Here is a 24,150-nt window from a genome sequence, read left to right on the forward strand (position 1 = left end):
GTACATGGGTACCTTGGTCGTGTAGTGTATCTTGTAGACCAGGCCCATTGCAAGTTGCTGTACTCTGTTGTCTACTCTAAGCCATCCTAGGTTGTCAAAGTGGGCAGGGGTGAGGTGGGTTCTAGGAGTAAGGTCAAGCAGTAGTCTGACCAGTTTGTTTTGAGATGTTTGTAATTTTGTAATTTTGAACACTGAAGTGCAGTGTTACTATGAAAATTCACTAGAAATGCACCCTCACCCCCCCCCCCTCCTGAGTCGTTCCCCCAAAGTATATTTAATTTCTGCTGGAATCACTGTTAGAAGGGTCCATTAAACACTTTTTTTTGTACCTATCTCTCACCTACAGTTTTCATAATGGAAGAGATTGCAATTATGAAGGAGAATATTATATTTCTGGTGGCCTGTATCATTGCAATTTTATTGATTCGAATACATAAAAATGGTAACATGTCACTCTCTATATAGACTATTCCATGTAGCCCATCAATAACAGTACGGCCTGCTGGTGACATCATCACCACACGGAAGTAACGAGCGCTATCCATCGTCAATAGACCACTGCACTTCCGCGTTGCATGGAGCTCGTGAGGGGGAGGGGGAAGGGGCGTGAGGGCGCGGGGGGGGTAAAATGAATGAATGTTGATTAGAGCCTTGTCTACAGTCGTAGCTACAACCACTTACGTCACGCCTCTAATCAACATGTATTAATTTGATTATTTGATCCCTTCATGCTCCCTTTCCCCCTCCCCCCACGCTCTCCCATGGGCTCAAAATACCGGAAGTGTGTTGCGGTGGTCCATCGTTCACAGGGAGATACAGCATGACGACGTTCGATACAGAAGAAATCAAACCATCGACTCTTTCACGATTTTTGGATGGAGAATTTTGGGAAACCAAAGATATTATGCGCGAGGAGCTCGAACGATGCGAACTGTTTCATTTGAGCAGGTAGGTTTGTTGACTTCTTGTCTGTCTGTTGTTGTGACCTTATTATCCATTATTTCATTCAACTTTTCTTACGAATGTTGTCGATTCTTCTATTTTTGTGTGTGCAGAAATACATTTAGTTGGTGCTGTCAGCCGTCTATGCGATTATTCTAATACAGGATTACAGTTTCTGATGCGGACGTGTCTGTACTGTGTGTACACAGCTGTTGCACACGCCACGACGCGCACACGGGAATGTTTTATATATATCGTTTTATAGACTATTTTAAATGGGCATAATGCCATGGAGGACCATGATTTAAATGCAGGTGAAATTATTTGGTCCCGAATATCCTGTTATTTCATACTGGCTTCGCGTCTTGCTCAGCCTAGTATTGGACTATGCACACGTGCCTATTGCGCACGCGCTGAAAAACTCACATCTACCTAGCCACGCCCACTTTCGTAGTATATAACTGTGGTGATTGGTGATTTCAAAGCTGGTTGCATGGTGTTTTAATGACACCACGCGCGCTCCCGCGCATAAATGTTCCCTCGTGCGCAGACTAAAGACAATGCCTAATTGCCTCTAGGAATGGAATGTAACACATTTCATTCACAAGTTTTGTGTGAATGTATCCAGAGGTGCGTTGCTCATGGGACGGGGTTGCACGATGTGCACAGTGGTGTAGGGGAGGCGTGAATGCCTTCTACAACAGAACTTCGTTTCCGGGTTGCTCTGATTGGCCGCTGACCCCACTTGACCCTACGCTATTACGCCCCCCTTATCTGACGCTCTACATCTCTCCGTAACTTCCTCGCAGAACAGCTGCTTCCGTATTTATAATATTGGAAACGCCGCGCTGTGATAATAACATTAACGAGACTCTCGTTGTGTCTATTCTGCTAACGTTACCTCTCATTGTGTCTATTCTACAAGCTTTAACGTTACCTAGGCTCTCGTGTCTATCTGCTGACGTTTTCGCGTCTATCTGCTAACGTTAGCATTAGGTAATAACCGGTTTAAAATGGATGGCGATTACCTCACGTTGTGTCTATTCTACTAGCATTAACGTTACTAGTACAAACAATCAAACCAAAACATTGACATCTAACTTATCTTTAGATATTTACTCAACTTCTAATGTCTAACTATGAATGAACACAACACTCTAACTCACCATCTTTAGATAATAAAGTACTCAACCTCTACTTGTACAGCAATTTCTGAAGGAAAGAATATGATATTCTAAATGTCCACCATAAACATCACTCAGCTCTGCAGAACAGTCCCTGTGTCTCTTACTGAGGCTGCAGCTCCTGCTGGCATTCTGCTGGGAGAACATTCCTTTAACCCTTTCACTGCGACAATTAAGCAGAATAGACACAACAAGAGTCTCGTTAATGTTGTTATCACAGCGCTCGTTAATGTTGTTATCACAGCGCGGTGTTTCCAATATTATAAATACGGAAGCAGCTGCTCTGCAAGGAAGTTACGGAGAGCTGTAGAGCGTCAGATAAGGGGGGCGTAATAGCGTAGGGTCACGTGGGTCAGCGGCCAATCAGAACAACCCGGAAACGAAGTTCTGTTGTAGAAGGCATTCACGCGAAGGGGAGGCCCCCGCACCCCCCGCGGTGCAGGGGAGCCCCGGAGCTTAGGGGGCCCCGCCCCGACTGTAGACTATCCTCTTAGATTTCGTAACGCGAGAACAGAGGGCGGGGCCTCCCCCTCCCTGCTATGTTGCTAGGCACCCCGTCCCCGTCATGTGTACGCTGTAGTACAACAGTGTATCATTATTAGGGGTGCACCGATATATCGGTCGGGTATCGGTATCGGCCGATAAGTGCCTTGTTGACTGCTATCGGCCGATAAGCTCAAATGTGCCGATAGCAGTCGCCGATAAATACCCATCAATTTGTGTAGCGTCAAAAGGCAAAAAAAAAAAAGTTCACTCGCGACCTACCTGCACAACGCCCGCCGTCCCACACACACACACAAGCTACTGTATCAAAGTAACTAGTACTTATGATTAACAAGGCATTCGTTTTTTGGCATTAGCGTTATATAGTTAGTGTTACACGGACAATAACATCAGCATATTATTATTACCCATAGCAGCAAGGCATTACTCCGAGTCCGTTCATTAGCTACCGGGAGATGCAAGACTAACGTTACTGGTGAAAATGTGATTTGCGTTGGAATACTCCTTTGTCAACTTGCTGTACTTTGCTTGCAGGTCTGCAGCCAGCATTATGAATAGCCCCAACTTTAGCCAAGGTAACGTTATGGCTAAACCTTTAACAATAGTTAACGCTAGCTTTCGGTTAGCTGTTCAATGCTATTAATAACACAACTCCCCGTCAACACCCTCTCTCGGGAAGATGGCATTTAAGAAAGTATCTGCTGTTAAAATGAAGTGTTACACGTTCAATAACAAGCATATTATTTACCCGAAGATAGCAGTAAACAAGGCATTACTCCGTTAGTCCGTTCATAGCTCGGTTCCATTCCGTTGCTCATTCCGTACCCAACTACACATTCTGCAATCTGTTAATAAAGTTTTCAACCAGACAAATGTATAGAAAGGCTTTGTTTTATTATAACATTTGTTGCAGTAAAATCATTATGTCTCATTTGGTCATGCGTGGAGCGCCGGTCGGCGGGCGCCGGGCCGGGCAGCTAACGTAGCTACGTTAAGTGTGTTCTTCTGCTCTCGCAAACAGAACAATGGCGGCATGCCCGGAAGTAGAAAAATGTATAAACGCTTGCCGATTGGTGGTAAGGACAGCAGGAGGTGGGTGCTAGCGGTGTGGCGTAATTGGCCGAATCGACTGTCAATCAAAATGGTTCCATTGCATTGGTTGAAAGCTCTGGTTGAGAGAATAGTATCCCGCTGCAGGCCGCAAGAATGGTTCCATTGCATTGGTTGAAAGCTCTGGTTGAGAAAATAGTATCCCTCTGCAGGCCGCAAGACGATACTGGGAGAGAGATAGTGATACCATAAACATATTTCTTGATGTTTCCTTTTTTTAAGTAAGTAAAGAGGCCTACAAATACAAACATACACATACAAAAAAATTAAAAAATTAAAAAAAAAAAAAAAAAAAATTACAAATACTTATATACAAATATACAAATATCGGTATCGGCCGATAGTGTTAGTTGAACAATCGGTATCGGTATCGGCGGCCAATTTTCACATCGGTGCATCCCTAATCATTATAATTATTTGCTCACCTGCGATAGGGCTAGCCGGCTGTTCATTGGCAGGCTGGGCAGCGTTCAAAACAAAGCGGGAAGCGCCGGTAAAAATGAAGCGCAAATACCCAAGCGGTGCTCAGAAAAACAAGATGAGAGCGAAAGCCGAACAGGAGACGGAAAAGCTACCAAAAAGAACATCATTGGTCCAGCAGGCAGCAAAGGTAGACTGACTCTAACGTTACTGAAGATGCAGCGGCAGTAAGCTCCCCACCCAGCCCGGCCACCACTAGCAACCCCCCGGTCAGCTCCGAGTCCAGGCAGACATGCAGCCCAGCCAGGCCCCCAGCCACACTACAGCCGCAGAGACAGGTTAGAATAATAGAACGTTTTATTCGCCTATAACCAGTACGAGTAGGCTACAGGTTACATTGGAATTGGAATCTAATCTGTAAATTTTTTAGTACATGGTTTAAATTGTGCGCATAACGCGCCATAAGTTCTATAGATAAGAAATTACCATTATCTATATCACCTATTTTCTCTCACTGACTCCGGAAAGCAGAGTTGCGAGAGGCCAGTGTTGGTGTACTAACATCAGTTATTCTGGTTAGGACCTCGGTCCAAAACCCCAACTCTCTGGTAAAACTATCAGATGATATTTGCGCTAGGGCTGGGCGATATGGAAAAAAATCATATCGCGATAACGATATGATAATTTTATTTTATTTCTCGATATCGATAATTATCGAATTGTTATAAGTATAATTTTTTTTTTAAAAAAACACATTTTTTTTTTTTTAACAACAGATGTATGTTTATTTTGCAGCAATTCTTTGTCATTGCTGCCATCTTTAGTGTTACATCCCCTCACACTCCAGTTCTCAGGCTGCAGCTGGTTTAAAAGCTAAAGTAAACCGGCTTCTCTGCTGGCTGTGGCTCCAGAGGAGTTGAACAGTTCTGGCTCTGCTAGTTTATTTTCGATCTTTTGGCGCTTTTTTGGTGGACAAACCACCGCACATGTGCACTGTGACTCGTGACTGGAGTCTAGTTCTGCTAGCACACATAGCCTACTGTGTACAGACGGTTTCAAAATGTATTTTAAATTAGAAAGTAAACAAAATAAATGGACAAGAGAAAAATAAATCTGAATTTGGTCAGTATTGTCATTTGGACAAGCAAAGCCATTACTTTAAGTTGCAGGCAAGAAAGACAAGTCTGTCCACTGTCTCTGGTTTTAAAACTGCCCTGTTGCAGGTAAAAAAAAAATAAAAAATCGATTTTTTTTTAATTTCGATATTCGATATCGATTATTAAAATATATCGCGATATTTATCGTTATCGTTATATCGCCCAGCCCTAATTTGCGCGTCAATGGTCAGATTATGTTTCCGCCGTCGCGTATCATAAATGACACATGCTGCCAAATGAGAGCGAGAGAATTCGTGTTCTTTAATCTTTTTAGAGAGACCCTGCCAATAATTTATTCCTATTCTCCACGCTTGGTGGAGGTGATCGGCAGACAGCCAGCACAAAATTATGTTGTGTCTGTCCACTATGTTTGTTACTTTTGTTATTTTCCCCCCTATGTAAAGCGACCTTGGGTCTTTTGAAAGGCGCTATATAAAATGAAGCTATTATTATTATTATTATTATTATTATTATTATTATTATTATTATTATTATTATTATTATTATTATTATTATTATTATTATTATTATTATTAAGGTTTCTAGTATTGAGAGCCGACACTAGATTTAAAGAGTGTTGGACTTTGCCCAGAAGAATGCCAGGAGACGTGCTCGTATAAAATAATAGGCCTATACAATAGAAAGCAGCTCCTGACTGCATCCTCTACTATGTAGCCTACAGAATTATGTTATGTGAACCGTTCCGTTGTGTGAACTCAAATTATGATATGGCTATAACGTTCTACAATACCTTCATGTTACAAAAAATACAAAGCCACTTGTATTTGTCAATGAATGATGCCTGAAAAAATAAACGTTTAAAAAAAAAGCTTTAAGTGGCCCAGGGTTTCCGTTAGAAAAAATTGTTGCCGGCCTCAGTGTCCGGTAGATTTCAATCTACCGGTCAAATGAGAGAAATTCCGGTCAGAGTTTATTGAGCTTAAAAACAATTGATAGGCAAAAGAATGACAACAAAACAAAATAATGACATCATCAAGGCATGTAGATTTATAATATTTTTACTTAAAACTAGGCTACTTTTGCGTATAAAGTCATTATATTCCAAATAAAATAAGTCCCGAGACTCGTGCTGCTGCCGACTTTAAATCAAATAGGTGTCTGTGGGCAGTCGCCCGACATTAATAAACAACAGTCTGTTATAATCACATTTTTATGAGCTAACGAATTCCGTTATATTGGACATTTGTATTAATTATATCAAGCGAAGAACTGAGAAATTTGGCAGAGAGATGGCAACATTATCGTGGGTTTGCGTGACGACTCTCTCTCTCTCCACCTCCCAATGAATTATTTGCGAGAGTATGTCGATGCAGAGCAGCAGATTCAGCTGTTATTGGCTCTTTTCTGGGGACCGCACAGCAGCGCCCCCCACCCAACATTGAATTGAAAATGGCTGAATTGGAGTACTGCTGGAGTACTGCATTGTGCTGCTGCTGCTCCGGCTCTGCAGCTTCACAAAAGTTCGCACACCCAGCACTAAGCTCTCGCTGACAACGTCGTTGTCATTATTAGAAGCAACGATGAAACAAATGTAATGATTGTTTCGTTCATCGCATAGGCTATTTAATTTTAGCCTATTTTAATACAATTCAAATAATCAAATTGTGCTTAGACTCAGGGAATTATTTTCACCGGACATTAAGACCGGAGAGATTAAATATGTCGGACTTCAACAGATTTTGCCGGTCAAATACCGGTAATTACCGGCTAACGGAAACGCTGAAGTGGCCGCGATGTCTATCCCATGTCACTTTATTATTGATTTAGGGGAGTGGGCGGGGCCCCATGGTCCTACCTGCGGGGGAGCCCCGAAATATTGCGCAACGCCACTGGACGTGCAACCAAGCTTTTGTGAGCAGAAGCGTGTGCATGCACATGCACTCAAAGAACGTGCTGCACTCGACTCGTCGTGTGTACCTGGCTACCTTGCATAAGCATAACAATTCATGGAAATCACATTCACAGGTTTGGTGTGAACGGTGCTCTGCCTGAGTCAGACCATCGTTCACACCAAACCTGAGGAATGCGCTGCACTCGACTGATGCGCCAACTCGCTAAGTACCCACATGGCTACTTTGAATAACAATAGCTCAGGTCGTCAAGTGTGTTCAAATACGTTCTCCGATACATTCACACAAAACTTGTGAATGAAATGTGTTACATTCCATTCGTAGAGGCAATTAGGCATCGTCTTTAGTCTGTGCGTATGCAAGGAAACATTTATGCGCGGTAGCGCGCGTGCACATGGCGTCATTAAAATATAGTGCAACCAGTCAGCCAATCAGGAACGCATCTCTGAATGTATCTGAGAACGTATTTGAACACACTTGACGACCTGCGCTATTGTTATGGAAAGTAGCCAGGTGGCCGGGTACTTAGCGAGTTGGTGCATCAGTAGAGTGCAGCGCATTCCTGTGTGCATGCACGGTAAGGCTGAGCCCGAACCCTGTTTTTAGGGTTCGAACGTTCGCCAGGGTTTATCGAACGAACGTTCGAACGTTCGTTTTTTGTAAATTTTTTTATAAATTTCTTTTTTTATTACATTTTTTTTTTATATAATTTTTATTTTTTTTGTATTATAGATCCTACGGAGGGCGGCATTGCATAATCTATTGGTGAAAAAACATGTTGTTTACAGTGGTGGCTGACTGTTCATGTAAACATGTAATTAAACAAAGCACTCAGAAGAAAATAAACAAGCTACTGAGTACTGCATAAAGTTCCTACTTATGATAAACAATAGCCCTTGCACACCGCAGGTAAGGGGCTAGATAAACAAATGCATTCGTTTTGTGGCATTAGCGTTATATATAGTTAGTGTTACATGTTCAATAACAGGTATTCACTCTTGGTCGACGGGAAGGAGAGAGGCGCGCGCCTCAGCTCCTTCCACCGTCTACCTAGGAACGGGGGACGACAGAGAGACACCGGCGGGGTGCCGCCGGGCTCCCAACACGCCTGCCGCCCGTCCGCCCTCGGCCAGAGTTGTTTACAACGCAACCACCTCCCGCCATGAAGCTCGCGCTCCGTGGCCGAAAAAGGCTGGTATTATTCATTAATGATCCTTCCTCAGCGGGGAGCTACGGAGTCTGTTCACTCTAAGTGCTTCTAAGTTCTCGGTCTCGCAAGCAGATAAATGTATTGCCGGAAGTAAAAAAAATAAACAAACGCTTGCCGATTGGTGGTAACAGCAGAGGCGGGTGCAAGCGGTGTGACGTAATTGGCAGAATCGCCTGTCGATCAAAATGGTTCTATTGCATTGGTTGAGACAATAGTATCCAGCTACAGCCCGGCAGAGACCACACTGGTTGAGCCGAGCGCACTCGGGGGACGCGCCGCTTCACATCGCCTCAACGTCGCGCGCCTGCCTTTTTTTTTTTTCACCGAACGTTCGAACCTATTAATTAAAGTCCGAATGTCAACGTAACGAACGAACGTTCGGGCTCAGCCTTAATGCACGGTTGCACATCCGTGCATGTGCGTGCGTGTGCTTCTGCTCACAGAGCCGGTTGCTCGGCGTGCAACCCTGTCTCATGAGCAACGCACCCCTGCCTATAACCCTAGTTATATGATTACTGGCATGCGCGCCTATTTTGAAAACTCTTCACATGGACCTTTACATCTACCTTACCACTCCCACCTCCGGCCACCATATAGCCCAGGTGGCGTGATCAGCTCCCCCTTCCGAGTCTGACAGATCTAGGATAGTGCAGGTTCCTAACAGCAGCATCGTAGAAACACCCGGAACCAAATGCACTGACTTCCAATTTCCAATATGTTGATTGTAGGGAGGCAGAACAGGCCAACTACTTCCCCACTGTATTGGCCCGACACTTTTGTCAGAAGCGTGGAGAGAGAGAAGAATCGCAGATTTTTCTTGCAGACAAAAACAACCCATTGGCAGAGAAATGTGCTGATAATGAATGGCTGGCATATCTAGCCAAGGTCTTTGACCTGCTCCATGTGTTGAATCTGGGACTACAAGGTCGGGACACGGACCTGTTTGGACTCGCAGCTAAATGGAACTCCGTTTGTGGATAATAAAGTGGAGATTTTGGGGTATTTACTCAGCTTGATGGCTTTTTGGAGAAACAGAATGTTGCAAACAATGATTTGAAGCCCATCATCTGGAGCCACATAGAAGGGCTCATTGAACAATTTCGGAACTATTACATAGAGAGCTTGGACAACTGGATCCTATATCCGTTCATTACACATGACGCAACAGGCCTCCCACTGTCTGAGCAGGAGGCGCAAATTGATCTTTTGTGTGACGAGAAAGTCAAGTTCACTGGACAGGCCGGATTTTCGCAACTGAAAAAATAAATACAGATCTCGCCTCAGAGTAGAAGCGGAGCTGTGCCTCTTTCTCAGCACAACGCAGCCACGTATCATGGAACTGTTCAAATTTACAAGCACGCCCTTCCCATTTAGTCTAGTTTTTTCTATTATTGAAAAGCGCATGTGAAAGCATTTTCAGGTGTTTACAGGTATCTAAACAGGATACGTAGGTATATTCAGACAGACATAGATAAATACTAGTGCTGTCAATCGATTAAAATATTTAATCTGATTAATCGCATGATTGTCCATAGTTAAATTAATCGATTTTCTTTTAAATCTACCTTAAACGGATATTTTTCAAGTTCCAAGTTTTAATACTCTTATCAACATGAGAGTCAACAAATGCTTGCTTTATGCAGCCATTTAACACAAAAGGATGACCCTCATGCATTGCAAATTTGCATCAAGTTCAAAACGGAGTGATGCACAAAATAACTTAAAAGAAAATAATAATTAAAAACGATAAATAAAGTGTGCATGACATAATAGGGGAAAGTAAACGTTAGGAACTTGTTACATTCACCCACACAAGGGCTGAGGACTCACACCCCCGCCCCCCCCTCTCTCTCTCACACACACGCTCCCAGCTCTCTTTCTCTCTTGCCCCTTCCTCATCTCTCTCACCCCCCCCCCCCCTCTCTCTATCTCACACACACACACACACACACACGCACACAAACATACACACACACTTTGAGTCAGAAACAAACATAGTATCAATGAGAGTATCAATAATACACCTGAGTGAAGTCTAGTAAAAAAAAAAAAAAAAAAAAAGGCCTGAAGACCCTTTTCATCCATCCAGCCTGACGTTATTGGGAATGGGTCTGAGCTCGAAAAGGGCAAATACCTATCGGCCTATACCTAAGGGCCTATCGTCTCCCGGATGGTATTGCACATCATTGGATTGGATTAGGTGGGACTGTGCATAAGAAAAAAACTCCGGTCCCGGGGTTTCCCTTCTCGGGCCGTTACCACATTCACTGGCGAGGCTCGGAGCAGCGTTGATTATGTGTTTTGGTGCTATAACGTTGGATCAATAAACGCGATCAATATTTGGAATGGCGATCAGGAATTGGATTAATCTTTTTGCAGAACATCTGATGTGATGTGAGGTAAGGACTCTATTTTACCAGTCTTGGGTTAATCGGATGTTTTTTTCTCCGCCATCGCAGGGTGTGTGTGTGTGTGTGTGTGCGTAACGTTAGCGCTGACCACAGCATGGATAATCTATTTTTCAGCCCACTTCTCTAGCGTGCATAAGTACACTTACTATCGATAATCTAGCGTTTATTTGAAAATCTAAAAAAATCTAGCGTTTTGTGTATTCCACTAAAGAGCTATTATCGTGGAATTTCTCTGGAATTACTAGACATCTCAAGTTCAAGTTTCTTTCAAGTTCAAGTTTCTTTATTAGTTGTCATACAGAAGTACAGAATACTTTTATACAAAATGCTTCTTTCTGTTTCGCTCCAGAGACTGTGCTAGGCAAAAATAGATAATAAAATAAGTATAGCAAGTATAAAATAGAAGTCAAGTACGTAGACAAATGTTCAGTATATACATATATACAATGTAGAGTAGAGGTAACTGAGTTACCATACAATATACTATACAGTGCAAAGCAGAAGTGGAATGAGGTACAATTTAGGTACAATATAATTTACAGTAAGGTGTAATGAGGTATGGGTTGTAGTGCAAATTCTTTACCAATAAATATAAAGTGTGCTTAGGTGTACTAAAGTGGTTAAAGACGGTGGGTGCTGCAGTGAGTTGTATGTTTAAAGTGAGTGTGTGTGTGTGGATGTGTGTGCTGTGAGTGCATTTGATGGTTGTTACATAATGTTATTGTTCGTTGAGCATCCTGATGGCCTGGGGATAGAAGCTTCTTCTAAGTCTCTCTGTGCTTGCCATGAGACGCCGGTATCGCTTGCCTGACCGCAGCAGTTCAAAGAGGCAGTTGTTTGGGTGGCTCGAGTCTTTGATAATTCTCTTAGCCTTGCCCATGCACCGCTTGTTGTAAATGCCTTGGAGAGTGGGAAGCCCCCCTCCAATTGTGCGTTCGGCTGAGCGGGCCACTCTCTATAGTCTGCTACGGTCTTGTGCGGTGCTATTCCCAAACCAGGAGGTCAGGGCTGTACAGTGCTACATATATATCGCACGTGCTACAGCAACAGCGGTCTGTGCGATGAATGGATTTACTTCAGTAGCACTGGTGCGATAGGCATTCGGTTCATATCGATACTCTTATTTTGAAAATCCTGTCGCGGGTCTAATTTCCGCCTAAGCGCAGCTCCAGCTATAATAACTATGGCTCCGGCAGCTAGCAACGTTTAGGTTCATATGATACTCTTATTTTGAAAAAACTCTGACAACTCGACGAGTCATATCCGCCCAGTCCGTTCTATTGTCTGCGGCGTAGGTCGGTCAAGCAGAGGAGCAGCGCTACACAGCAGTGCGGCTATTTTGCGATCCGAAATAAGTCTGTGGTGTTTTCTTTTTCTCACAACGGGTCAAATGCATCTAACACGCTTTGCATCGTCGCCATTCCTTTATGCCCACATCGCCCGAAATGAACGTTACATTAGCGTAACTTAAGCTAACAAGCTAATCCTGATCAGAGGCAGAGCCATAGAGAACAGCAGACAGTGTGGACTGGGGAAAAGGTGTGTGTGTGTGTGTCGAGAGGAGTGGAAGTTTGAAGACAGACTAGACTACAATATGATGCAGGGGTGGTGAGTTGAAACAGTGTGAATGAATGAAAACTTTATTTAACAGATTGCAGAATGGGTACAATACAGTACGGCTCAATACACACAATTGTTAAGGGGATGCAGACCAGAGAAAGACTTTTGTCTTGTTTACATCAGGGTCCCCCATTGTGTGTGTGTGTCCCAACCGACCCCACTTCTATGTTTCAATAAATTATTTGCATTTAAAACTATTAACGCGGACTCATTCCTTCAGTCCACTCAAAATTATGCTAATATTCCTTATGTTGTTTATGATATTAATTGAAAATAGCATATGAGAGTATTATAGTAATAATAACACATGGCGATATACTAAAAAGCTATTTATAATTTTTGGCTGGTAAAGAATCTGCCTTTTTAAAATCTACCAGCCAAATGGCTGGTAAGTCAAAAAGTTAAGTTTGTTCCCTGACTGCAACTAAATAACACAAATACAATAGGCACATTTGTGACTGTTACAAATATAACACGTTTTATACTTGTGCTACAAGATTTTGGCCAGTGCTACAAAACTATCAACCTCTGTAGCACCAGTGCTATGTGCAAAAAAAGTTTACGTACAGCCCTGTAGGAGGTGATATTGCCAGTCAGGATGCTCTCTATTGTGCATGAGTAGAAGTTCTTAAGGATCTTCTGACTGACTTGGAACTTCCTTAGTCGTCTGAGGAAGTAGAGGCGTTGCCGTGCCTTCTTCACAACACTGTCAATGTGTGAGGTCCATGTCAAGTCCTCGGATTTGTGGGCTCCGAGGTACTTAAAACTGTTCACTCTCTCAACCGGTGCCCCGTCGATGCTGCGGGGGCTGTAGTCCCTGACCCCCGACCTCCTAAAGTCCACAATCATCTCCTTTGTTTTGCTCAAACTATACTCGTATTCAAAACGGTATAAAACGGAAATGTACCAATGAAAAAAACAATCCGTTTCGTACATGTTTACTGCAAGCAAGTCATTGATAAGCGACCGGTGTATTAGACCCATAGCCATAATTTAAGATATAGTTTAAGCATTCGCAAATTTCCCCGTCCTCCCATTGACTTCAGTGTTGGCACGCTAGCCCTAATATGGTCATAAGGGCGTGGCTCTGAATGAGTTAATATCTTCTACCAGGTGGGCATGTCCAAGACCGGCAACCCTGTCTTCTACTACGTGGCTCGCAGGTAAGACCTGCCATACATTACTAGCTACGAAAAGCATTGAGAACCAGAACGGGCTTCACCTGCTGAGGGACAGACCGGTCGTTTTTCTCTGTCCGTCTTTCCTATTACAGACTTAAACACGGAGACATTCTGCTGTAAAGAGGCTACTGGTTAACCAGAAACACAGAAACATTCTGCTGTAAAGAGGCTACTGGTTAACCAGAAACACAGAGACATTCTGCTGTAAAGAGGCTACTGGTTAACCAGAAACACAGACATTCTGCTGTAAAGAGGCTACTGGTTAACCAGAAACAGAGACATTCTGCTGTAAAGAGGCTACTGGTTAACCAGAAACATTCAGATCCCTATCAGGGCTCTACAGTGCGACCATTTTACTCATTTGCCCCTAAGAATATGTGTGTGTGCGAACCGGAAAAATCAATTACTCGCACAGTGTGCGAGTGAAGATTACAACCTCAGTCGTGCTTTTTTCTCTCCGCTGCTAATCGTTCAAAAACTACAAGTCCCACATTGCACTCAAGCCAACGGTCCAATCATAGTAGAGTGACGTGACTGGTTTCAAGGGAAAGAAAGGAAATGACCAATCGGAAGCTTTCATTTGCTTTTTTACTTCCGGAAAGTCCGCCATTGCGCTATGCGAGGCTTTTCTGAGACAGTAACATTACGTTTTATGTAACTTATTCTAGTCTTACCAATAGCAATAGATTTTAGAACACCTAGATTTATCGATAGCAATAGTAATATAACGTTAATGCAACTAAACTAATGCCTTGCTTTGTTAATCATAATGTTGATGCAGTAGCGTATGTCGTTGTGTTGACTGTAATGGACATGAGAATAACATAACACTGTGTACACATTAAAATTGCGATAATCGATTCTAACATTTTCAAATCGATGCAGTTGAATTTCCCCCTTTACTTAGGATCGATGCATTGCGATGCATTGTTACACCCCTACACCAAAGTCACTGGCCCACTGTGCGTGTGTGTATGTGTGTGTGCTAACTTGGCTAGCGTTATAAACAGCAGAGGTGGGTGCAAGCGGTGTGACGTAATTGGCAGAATCGACTGTCAATCAATAGTCTACCTGACACGCAAACTCATAAACAATGTTTCTGTACTGGAGGTGTACAGTATTTCAATAGGCAACCCTGAAAGGATTATTTTTCTAGAAGAGCAACACTAGCCAAAACATAGGCATTGTATGCATAAAAGGGGCTAAAGTTAAGTCACTGTTACTTTTGTAGCAGTAGTTTAATGTCACTGCCTTTTTTATTAGGCCTAGTTGTTGGCTACAACTTTGCCACAGTAGGCATTAATCACTTAATAGTTCAAATGTCTGTGTCCCATTCCCGTTTGCACACGCAGATACACACACGCACACAGTGGGCCAGTGACTTTGGTGGTATGTGCTATTGCACAGATGTGTGTCCCGTTCCCGTTTGCACATGCACGCACAGTACAAATATACATAAAAAAAAAGAACTCTGTTACTTGAAATATTTTCACTGTGCTCCTAAATATTTTTGTGTGCTCCTAAATTTCTTTGTGTGCTCCTAAATTTTTTCATTTAGGAGCACATGTGCTCCTAGGGAAAACGGTTAGCGTAGAGCCCTGCCTATGGTGTATCAAGTGATGCACCTATATACTCTAGGTAAGGATGCCACATTTTCAGAAAGGTGTCTTTTTCTGAGACTATATGTGATCTTTTCAAGAGGAACACACAACCGTTAATTTCTGATGACCATCAGTGGAATCAGATTTCCACGTCACTGTTACGCTTTTCTCACCTCCGTTTCTAAACCAAAACTGAACAGAGGAAACTGATCAGAGGACAAAACACCATCTAAGCCTCCGCTGAAGCCCTTTACTTCCCTGTTCATTCTGGAAATGAAAATGCTCAGCCGTGTGCAGACCTGCCCCGACGAGGTTGTACAGAACATCAGAAATGACTTGTGAGGCGATTCCCTTGTAGCTTTAACACGCTTTATTGATTTCAAGCACAGGGAGAGCGTGTGACAGCAAAAGATGAACAGACTTTGAAGAACACTTTTTAACACCCCGCAGATATGCCCTGCATTTGACTTCCTTTCTTTTCTGAAAGGGAAAGCCTACGGAGGTTTATTTAAATTAAATTAGGCGCACAAGTGAACCACCAGTTCAGTGTTGCTATGTTTTTTGTTGTTGTTGCTAGTACGGTCATGGAATTGGTATTACATGCAGCTCTACGTGGTCTTAAAAGGGTCTTAAATGTAACTTGTTGAAACCTGCAGATCATACCCTGAATAGGAAATATGTGTTGTGTGCATATATATATATATATATATATATATATATATATATATCCCCCATACCCCTCATCAGACACACAGGAAAGGTTCAGTTCAGGACTGGTGTTAAACTTTGACCCTCCATGGTCACAGGAGTGAGGCGTTAAAGCACCACCCAGATTAAAGGCGCCATCACAAGCTGCATCAGCCAGACACCGGAGCTCGCCGGAGAGTCAGCGCCGCTCGCCGAAGAGTCACCGCCGCTCGTGCCATTTTTTTCCATGCCGCCGGCGTCCACGACCGACGTCTGCGCTATCATCATGATCAGCAACACCGCCATGAGTCCTGTCCAGCACTGACGATACATAGTGACTTGCTTTTACACCTGAGAGGAGAAAGACACACACACACACACACACACACACACACACACACACACACACACACACACACACACACACACACACACACACGCCATGCTCATTAGGCTTCCATCAACCTTAAGTTGTCTGAGTGTAGTAGATTGTTGTAGCTCTAAACTGCCTTGTCTCACCTGCTCATTATCTCACAGCAGAGAGTTGTGTTCGGGCTTTCTCTCTGTCTGGACGCGGAGGTGTACCTCATTCAAGACGAACAAGCGTTTCTCTCTGTCTGGACGTGGAGGTGTACCTCGTTCAAGAGGAACAAGCGTTTCTCTGTCTGGACACGGAGGTGTACCTCATTCAAAAGGAACAAACGTTTCTCTCTGTCTGGATGCGGAGGTCTACCTCGTTCAAGAGGAACAAACGTTTCTCTCTGTCTGGATGCGGAGGTCTACCTCGTTCAAGAGGAACAAACGTTTCTCTCTGTCTGGACGCGGAGGTCTACCTCGTTCAAGAGGAACAAACGTTTCTCTCTGTCTGGACACGGAGGTCTACCTCGTTCAAGAGGAACAAACGTTGCTCTGTCTGGACATGGAGGTCTACCTCGTTCAAGAGGAACAAACGTTTCTCTCTGTCTGGACACGGAGGTCTACCTCGTTCAAGAGGAACAAACGTTTCTCTCTGTCTGGACATGGAGGTCTACCTCGTTCAAGAGGAACAAACGTTTCTCTGTCTGGACGCGGAGGTCTACCTCGTTCAAGAGGAACAAACGTTTCTCTCTGGGGTTTTCAGCAGCAGGGGTTTTAGTGCCACCCCTTAACTTTACACTCACTGTTACCCCTTAACTTTACACTGTCACTGTTAGTCAAAGAGAGTAGCCTCCCGCTAACATTAAACCTTTTTGCAGCACATCGATATCTTTTATTATTTTTTTATCTTTTTCCCCCTTCTTTTTCCGTTTTTCTCCCATCCCAATGTTAGTCGTTATGCCAATTCCCAATCCCCTTCCTGGTCGTTGCGCACTCTACCCCCTACCGTCGGTCCGGGAGGGCGGAGACTCCTCCGACACATGTGTACCCAGCCCACCGCTTCTTTTCACCTGGCAGCGCGGACTCTCACTGGGAGAGTAACGTGTGGAAGGTCACACTACCTCTCCTAGATCCTTCCCTTGCTGTGCAGGTGCCCCGACCGAACTGTAGGATTCGCTGTTTACAACGACCAGGATGCGTGTATGCTTTTACCAACCCAGTTGTGTTTGCGGGTTTCCGTTTTGCGCTCTGATTGGCCACTGACCTATGCTATTACGCCCCCTTTACACTCTCGCCTGAGACGCGCTGTGAAGCACCAGCGGGGCGAGGCGGTGGTGTCTCGCCGGCTCCGTGCGCCTTGCTGCCGCCGGCTTGTCTCACATGACTCGGTCCAGCTCCAGCAGCAGCGGCCGTAACATTACGAAAGGATAATGGTGATAGGGTCATAAAGACTAAATGAAAAACGATTGTCACCGCGAATTTCTTAGTTGCTTAAACAATGTTGGATGATGTAATTGATGGGTCATGAGTCATTGTGGAACAAAATAAAAATCGCACGAATTGATTGATTAATTAATTGCAAATTTTTTTTTACCTACTTTCTATAGAAGCAGCTGGGAGGTGCGCTGTTTTAAGTGAGCGTGGACTATTGAATTGATTGATTGATTGCTAATTTTATTACTGTACACCTTGTTTCCAACTGGTTAAGTTTAGGCCCTCTTCCGAAGTTGGTTAAGGTTAGAGTTTGTCTTTAGAGCAGGGCGATAGACCACCAGCCCTGATTCCAAACTCTAACCTTAACCAAATTTGAATTCAATCAATCAATTCGTGCGATTTTTATTTTGTTCCACAATGACTCATGATCCATCAATTACATCATCCAACATTGTTTAAGCAACTAAGACATTCGCTGTGACAGAATCGTTTTTCATTTAGTCTTTATGACCCTATCACCATTATCCTTTCGTAATGTTACGGCCGCTGCTGCTGGAGCTGGACCGAGTCATGTGAGACAAGCCGGCGGTAGCAAGGCGCACAGCCGGCGAGAAACCACCGCCTCGCCCCGCTGGTGCTTCACAGCGCGTCTCAGGCCAGAGTGTAGGTCAGTGGCCAATCAGAGCGCAAAACGGAAACCCAGAAACACAACTGGGTTGGTAAAAGCATACACGCGACCAGGACCCACCCTCGCCGGATTTCCCACCCGCTAACACTGCCAATTGTGTTGGTATGGACGGTCGGCCAACCCGGAAGCACCACAGCTGGATTCGATCCCACTGTCTCTGTGGTGGTAGACGGGCGCTTAGTCCGCTGCGCTACCTGGCAGCACATCGATATCTTAATTACTAATTTTAATTAGAAAGATTCAAAGAGGCCCCTCTGCACGATTGCATACGGGTGAAACACAATTCTTTCACGACTATTAGATTCAGAATGTGTTCCACTCGAGGACAGCCCTACGTTTCCTGTGCGAAACGGCAGCTCTCACGTGGGATTCTTAAAGTCCTCGCCTCAAGTCCGTTTGCGAAGTGGATGAGTTGTAATAAATCAAGACATCATTATAGAAGTAAGCATAGAATGTAAATGTTTACATTTAGTCAATTAGCTGATGCTTTTATCCAAAGCGACTTACAAGTCCTGTACGACAAGACCGCAGGAAGGGTTACAACTCTATCAGCTCAGCTGAGTAACAATGTTCATCAAACGGTGTTGAAACTTGTGCGCTGCAGTGTTGTAGTAGTAGTAGAGACATATTAGTATAGTAGGTAGTGTAGATCATATTTTGTAGGCTCACCTGTTCCTGGGTACGTGCTGAATGTTCTACGCTTGGATGTAGATGTTGCTCCAAACGTCGGCTTCCTCTTTCTTCTTTTGAGCTCACTGACTCTAAACAAAAAGGCGGGCCTCTTTATATCACTCCTAAACTGAAAGGAGGGTCTGTTTTGAGAGTCGCATGACGACGAGCTGCATCATTTGCATAATTATGGGTGTTTTCACGTTGTGTGCTATTCTGTGGAAATACGAATTGGTTTCCTCAACAGCACTTTAAATAGCTGATGTGAAAATGTGTTCAGTATTGGCGAGCACAAGATGTGTACACAGCCCTGGTAAATGTAGTTCAGCCATACATTTGTAAAAAGGTCATCTCCATAATGCATGATGTTGGTTCACTGGTAGATTAGCTTTTGTTTGATTCACATTTTGAGCCGAAAACCTGCCTTGAATCATAAATGACCAAATCATCCGCTGTAATTTAAGATGTAATTTCTAGTGCTGTCAATCGATTAAAATATTTAATCTGATGAATTGCATGATTGTCCATAGTTAACTCGCGATTAATCGCAAATTAATCTCATTTTCTTTTTTATCTACCTTAAACAGATCTTTTTCAAGTTCCAAGTTTTAATACTCTTATCCAACATGAGAGTCAACAAATGCTTGCTTTATGCAGCCATTTAACACAAAAGGATGACCCTCATGCATTGCAAATTTGCATCAAATTCAAAACAGAGTGATGCACAAAATAACTTAAAAGAAAATAATAATTTAAAACAATGAATAAAGTGTGAATGAAATAATAGGGGAAAGAAAACGTTAGGAACTTGTTACATTCACACACACAAGGGCTGAGGACTCGCACCCCCCTCTCTCTCTCACACACACATGGTACCAAAGCACCTCAAAGGCGCTAAAAACAAAATTACAAACATCTCAAAACAAACTGGTCAGACTACTGCTTGACCTTACTCCTAGAACCCACCTCACCCCTGCCCACTTTGACAACCTAGGATGGCTTAGAGTAGACGACAGAGTACAGCAACTTGCAATGGGCCTGGTCTACAAGATACACTACACGACCAAGGTACCCATGTACATGACTAAATACTTCCCAAAGGTCAGTGAATACCACGATCACAACACCAGAGGGAGCTCCACAAATCATGTTAAACCCAGATTCGGCTCAAACAAGGGACTAAACACGTTTCGCAATTATGCCACATCAATGTGGAACGCCCTACCCAAAGCTGTAAAGGAATGTGAATCACTACCCACTTTCAAAAACACTCTCAAAAAACACCTAAGGGAGACTGCAACTCGAAACTGGCCCCTGTAAATGTCCGAACACAACCCCCGCCAATGTACAGTAAATTACCAAGTATGGTCTTGTCAATAAACCAATGTACAGTGTTGTTTGTACAGTTGTACAGTGTCCCCCCCCCACCCCTCCTACCCCCCCCCCCCCCCACCCCTCCTACCCAACCCCCCCCCCCCACACTCCTACCCACCCCCCCCCCCCCCCCCCCCCCCCCAACCACCTCCAATGTACAGTCCCACCCCCACCTACCCAATCCAATGTACAGTTTCTACGCCTAATGTATATACTCTTTTCTTTCTGGACTCTTTTTGTATCACAAATACAGTACTGTAATTGCAAATCTGGTATGTCATAAATGTATAGATGTAGCAGTACTGTCTATCTGTATGTCATATATGTTACGATGAATTGGAAATGGGGGACCCTGGTGTAAACAAGTCGAAAGTCTTTCTCTGGTCTGCATCCCCTTAACAATTGTATGTATTGAGCTGTACTGCACTGTACCCATTCTGCAATCTGTTAATAAAGTTTTCATTCATTCATTCATTCATTCATTCACTCTCCCAGCTCTCTTTCTCCCTTGCCCCTTCCTCATCTCTCTCACCCTCTCTATCTCTCTCTCTCTCTCTCTCTCTCTCTCTCTCTCTCTCTCTCACACACACTTTGAGTCACAGGGAGAGAGTGTGACAGTAAAAGATGAACAGACTTTGAAGAACACTTTTTAACACCCCGCAGATATACCCTGCATTTGACTTCCTTTATTTTCTGAAAGGGAAAGCCTACAAAGGTTTATTTAAATTAAATTTGACAAGTGAACCGCCAGTTCAGTGTCGCTATGTTTTTTTCCCCTAGTACGGTCATGGAATTGGTATTACATGCAGCTCTAAGTGGTCTTAAAAAGGGTCTTAAATGTAACTTGTTGAAACCTGCAGATACCCTGAATAGGAAATGTGTGTTGTGTGCATATATATATATATTAGGGCTGTCAGTTTATCGCTTTAATTAGATTAATTAATTACACAGCAAATAATCGCGTTATGATAATAATCAAATAATCAAATTATTTTTCTTTCTTTTTAATAATATTCTTTTTGTATCTCATTCATTCCATAAGCATGTAGAATACACATTTACAGTTTTTTTTTAATATGGTCCATTTGCATGTTCTTGGTATCTGATTCTAGGGACATCTATGAATCTCAGGGAATGTATGGGCTAGATCCACAAAGAATGGATTGCACGGTGCAAGTTGCACCCTTACTTACAATTCACTATGAATTGAAAATGGGGGACCCTGATGTAAACAAGACGAAAGTCTTTCTCTGGTCTGCATTCCCTTAACAATTATGTGTATTGAGCCGTACTGTATTGTACCCATTCTGCAATCTGTTAATAACATTTTCATTCAATCAATCAATCTGCGCGGTTATTGATTGAATGAACATTTTATTTTGAGTAAATTGTAATGAACCAAATGAGAATATCAATACATTTTTTTTTATCTTTGACTGAATAACACCATGCTCAAATTGACCAGACCTGAAAAATCTAAGCAAATGAATAGATGGAAGATGATTAAATAGAAGGTTTTGTAGATACAGTACTGAATTCTGCCATCCGGACACATGCAATTTGAAATATGATTATAGAATATGAGGCATAAAATGGTAATGCGATTAAAATGCGATTAATTAGATTAATTAATTACAAATCCTGTAATTAATTAGATTAATTTTTTTAATCGCCTGACAGCACTAATATATATATATATATATATATATATATATCCCCCATACCCCTCATCAGACACACAGGAAAGGTTCAGTTCAGGACTGGTGTTAAACTTTGACCCTCCATGGTCACAGGAGTGAGGCGTTAAACCGCCATTCAGATTAAAGGCGCCATCAGCAGCTGCATCAGCCAGACACCGGAGCTCGCTGGAGAGTCAGCGCCGCTCACTATGGTGCTATTTTCTTCCATGCCGCTTCCATGAGCCCAAAACCTGCCTTGAATCATAAATGACCAAATCACCCACTGTAATTTAAGATGTAATTTCTAGTGCTGTCAATCGATTAAAATATTTAATCTGATTAATGATTGTCCATAGTTAACTCGCGATTAATCGCAAATTAATCGCATTTTTTTATCTACCTTAAACAGATCTTTTTCAAGTTCCAAGTTTGAATACTCTTATCAACATGAGTCAACAAATGCTTGGTTTATGCAGCCATTTAACACAAAAGGATGACCCTCATGCATTGCAAATTTGCATCAAATTCAAAACAGAGTGATGCACAAAATAACTTGAAAGAAAATAATAATTTAAAACAATGAATAAAGTGTGCATGAAATAATAGGGGAAAGAAAACGTTAGGAACTTGTTACATTCACCCACACAAGGGCTGATGACTCACACCCCCCCCCCCCTCTCTCACACACACTCCCAGCTCTCTTTCTCTCTTGCCCCTTCCTCATCTCTCTCACCCCCCTCTCTCTCTCTCTCACACACACACACACACACACACACACACACACACACACACACACACACACACACTTTGAGTCAGAAACAAACATAGTATCTGTTCCTAATTTATGCAAATGGTGTCGTCCGCCTGTGACTGCAACTTGTTCCTGTTTGCGGACGACTCAGCCCTGCTGGTCTCTGACAAGAACAAGTTGCAGGTTGAAAAAACCCTCAGCTCGGAACTAGGCAAAATCTGCATATGGCTTGCTGATAACAAACTATCATTACACATGGACAAAACAGAGTCCATTCTCTTCGGTTCAAATAACAAACTCAGCAAGACCGACGGATTCTCAGTTACAGTGGGTGACAATATTGTCACAAGGAAAAGTCGAAATTACCTACCTGGGTTCCATCCTAGAGGCAAATCTTTCCTGTGACAAAATGGCATCCAATGTAATAAAGAGTCAACCATCGAACTAGATTCTTGTACCGGATCTCCTCACTGGTAAACAAGAATACCCTGAAGACTGGCAGGAGCACTCATTCAAGGGTACTACGACTATGGTACCAAAGCACCTCGAAGGCGCTAAAAACAAGATTAAACATCACAAAACAAACTGGTCAGACTACTGCTTGACCTTACTCCTAGAACCCACCTCACCCCTGCCCACTTTGACAACCTAGGATGGCTTAGAGTAGACGACAGAGTACAGCAACTTGCAATGGGCGGAGCAACGGAGCATTTATTAACGTTACATTTTCAACAACATTGCTGCTAATTGGACACTTCATGGAGGCGGGGTAACGTTGTGTCGAGTTCATGCGTGTACTGGTGTAGGATGGGCTCCGGCTCCGCTCGACCTAACGTTGGAAACGGGGTAGTTGTGTCGAGTTCATGCGTGTACTGGTGTAGGATGGGCTCCGGCTCCGCTCGACCTAACGTTGGAAACGGGGTAGTTGTGTCGAGTTCATGCGTGTACTGGTGTAGGATGGGCTCCGGCTCCGCTCGACCTAACGTTGGAAACGGGGTAGTTGTGTCGAGTTCATGCGTGTACTGGTGTAGGATGGGCTCCGGCTCCGCTCGACCTAACGTTGGAAACGGGGTAGTTGTGTCGAGTTCATGCGTGTACTGGTGTAGTGGGCTCGGCTTGACGTTACTCCGTTTCCATGAAGTAATATGTGGCCAGCTAGCTAGCATTAAGCTAACGGAGGAACGACTGCTAACGTTAGCTAATAATAGCGTTGTTTACAAACTGAAGACAGGGCTGCGCTGCCCGGCTGTGAGGCGGAGGAGGCTGCAGCAGCTTGTGTCTGTTGCTCTGAGCGAGGAGG

The 24,150-nt window shown here is 43.4% G+C and overlaps 1 protein-coding gene across 1 annotated transcript in view; it reads left to right on the forward strand.

The window, feature by feature from the left end:
• Positions 1-776: 776 nt before the first annotated feature.
• The window catches only part of acoxl (acyl-CoA oxidase-like), a 137,367-nt gene continuing 113,993 nt past the window's right edge, over positions 777-24,150 (forward strand). The window contains exon 1 of the mRNA XM_084321692.1: positions 777-948. Coding sequence (XP_084177818.1) covers positions 821-948 — 128 coding nt within the window. The 5' untranslated portion in view covers positions 777-820. The remainder of the gene's footprint in view (positions 949-24,150) is intronic.

This window comes from Notolepis coatsorum (genome assembly GCF_963971535.1).
Source record: "Notolepis coatsorum genome assembly, chromosome: 9".
Lineage (NCBI taxonomy): Eukaryota > Metazoa > Chordata > Actinopteri > Aulopiformes > Paralepididae > Notolepis > Notolepis coatsorum.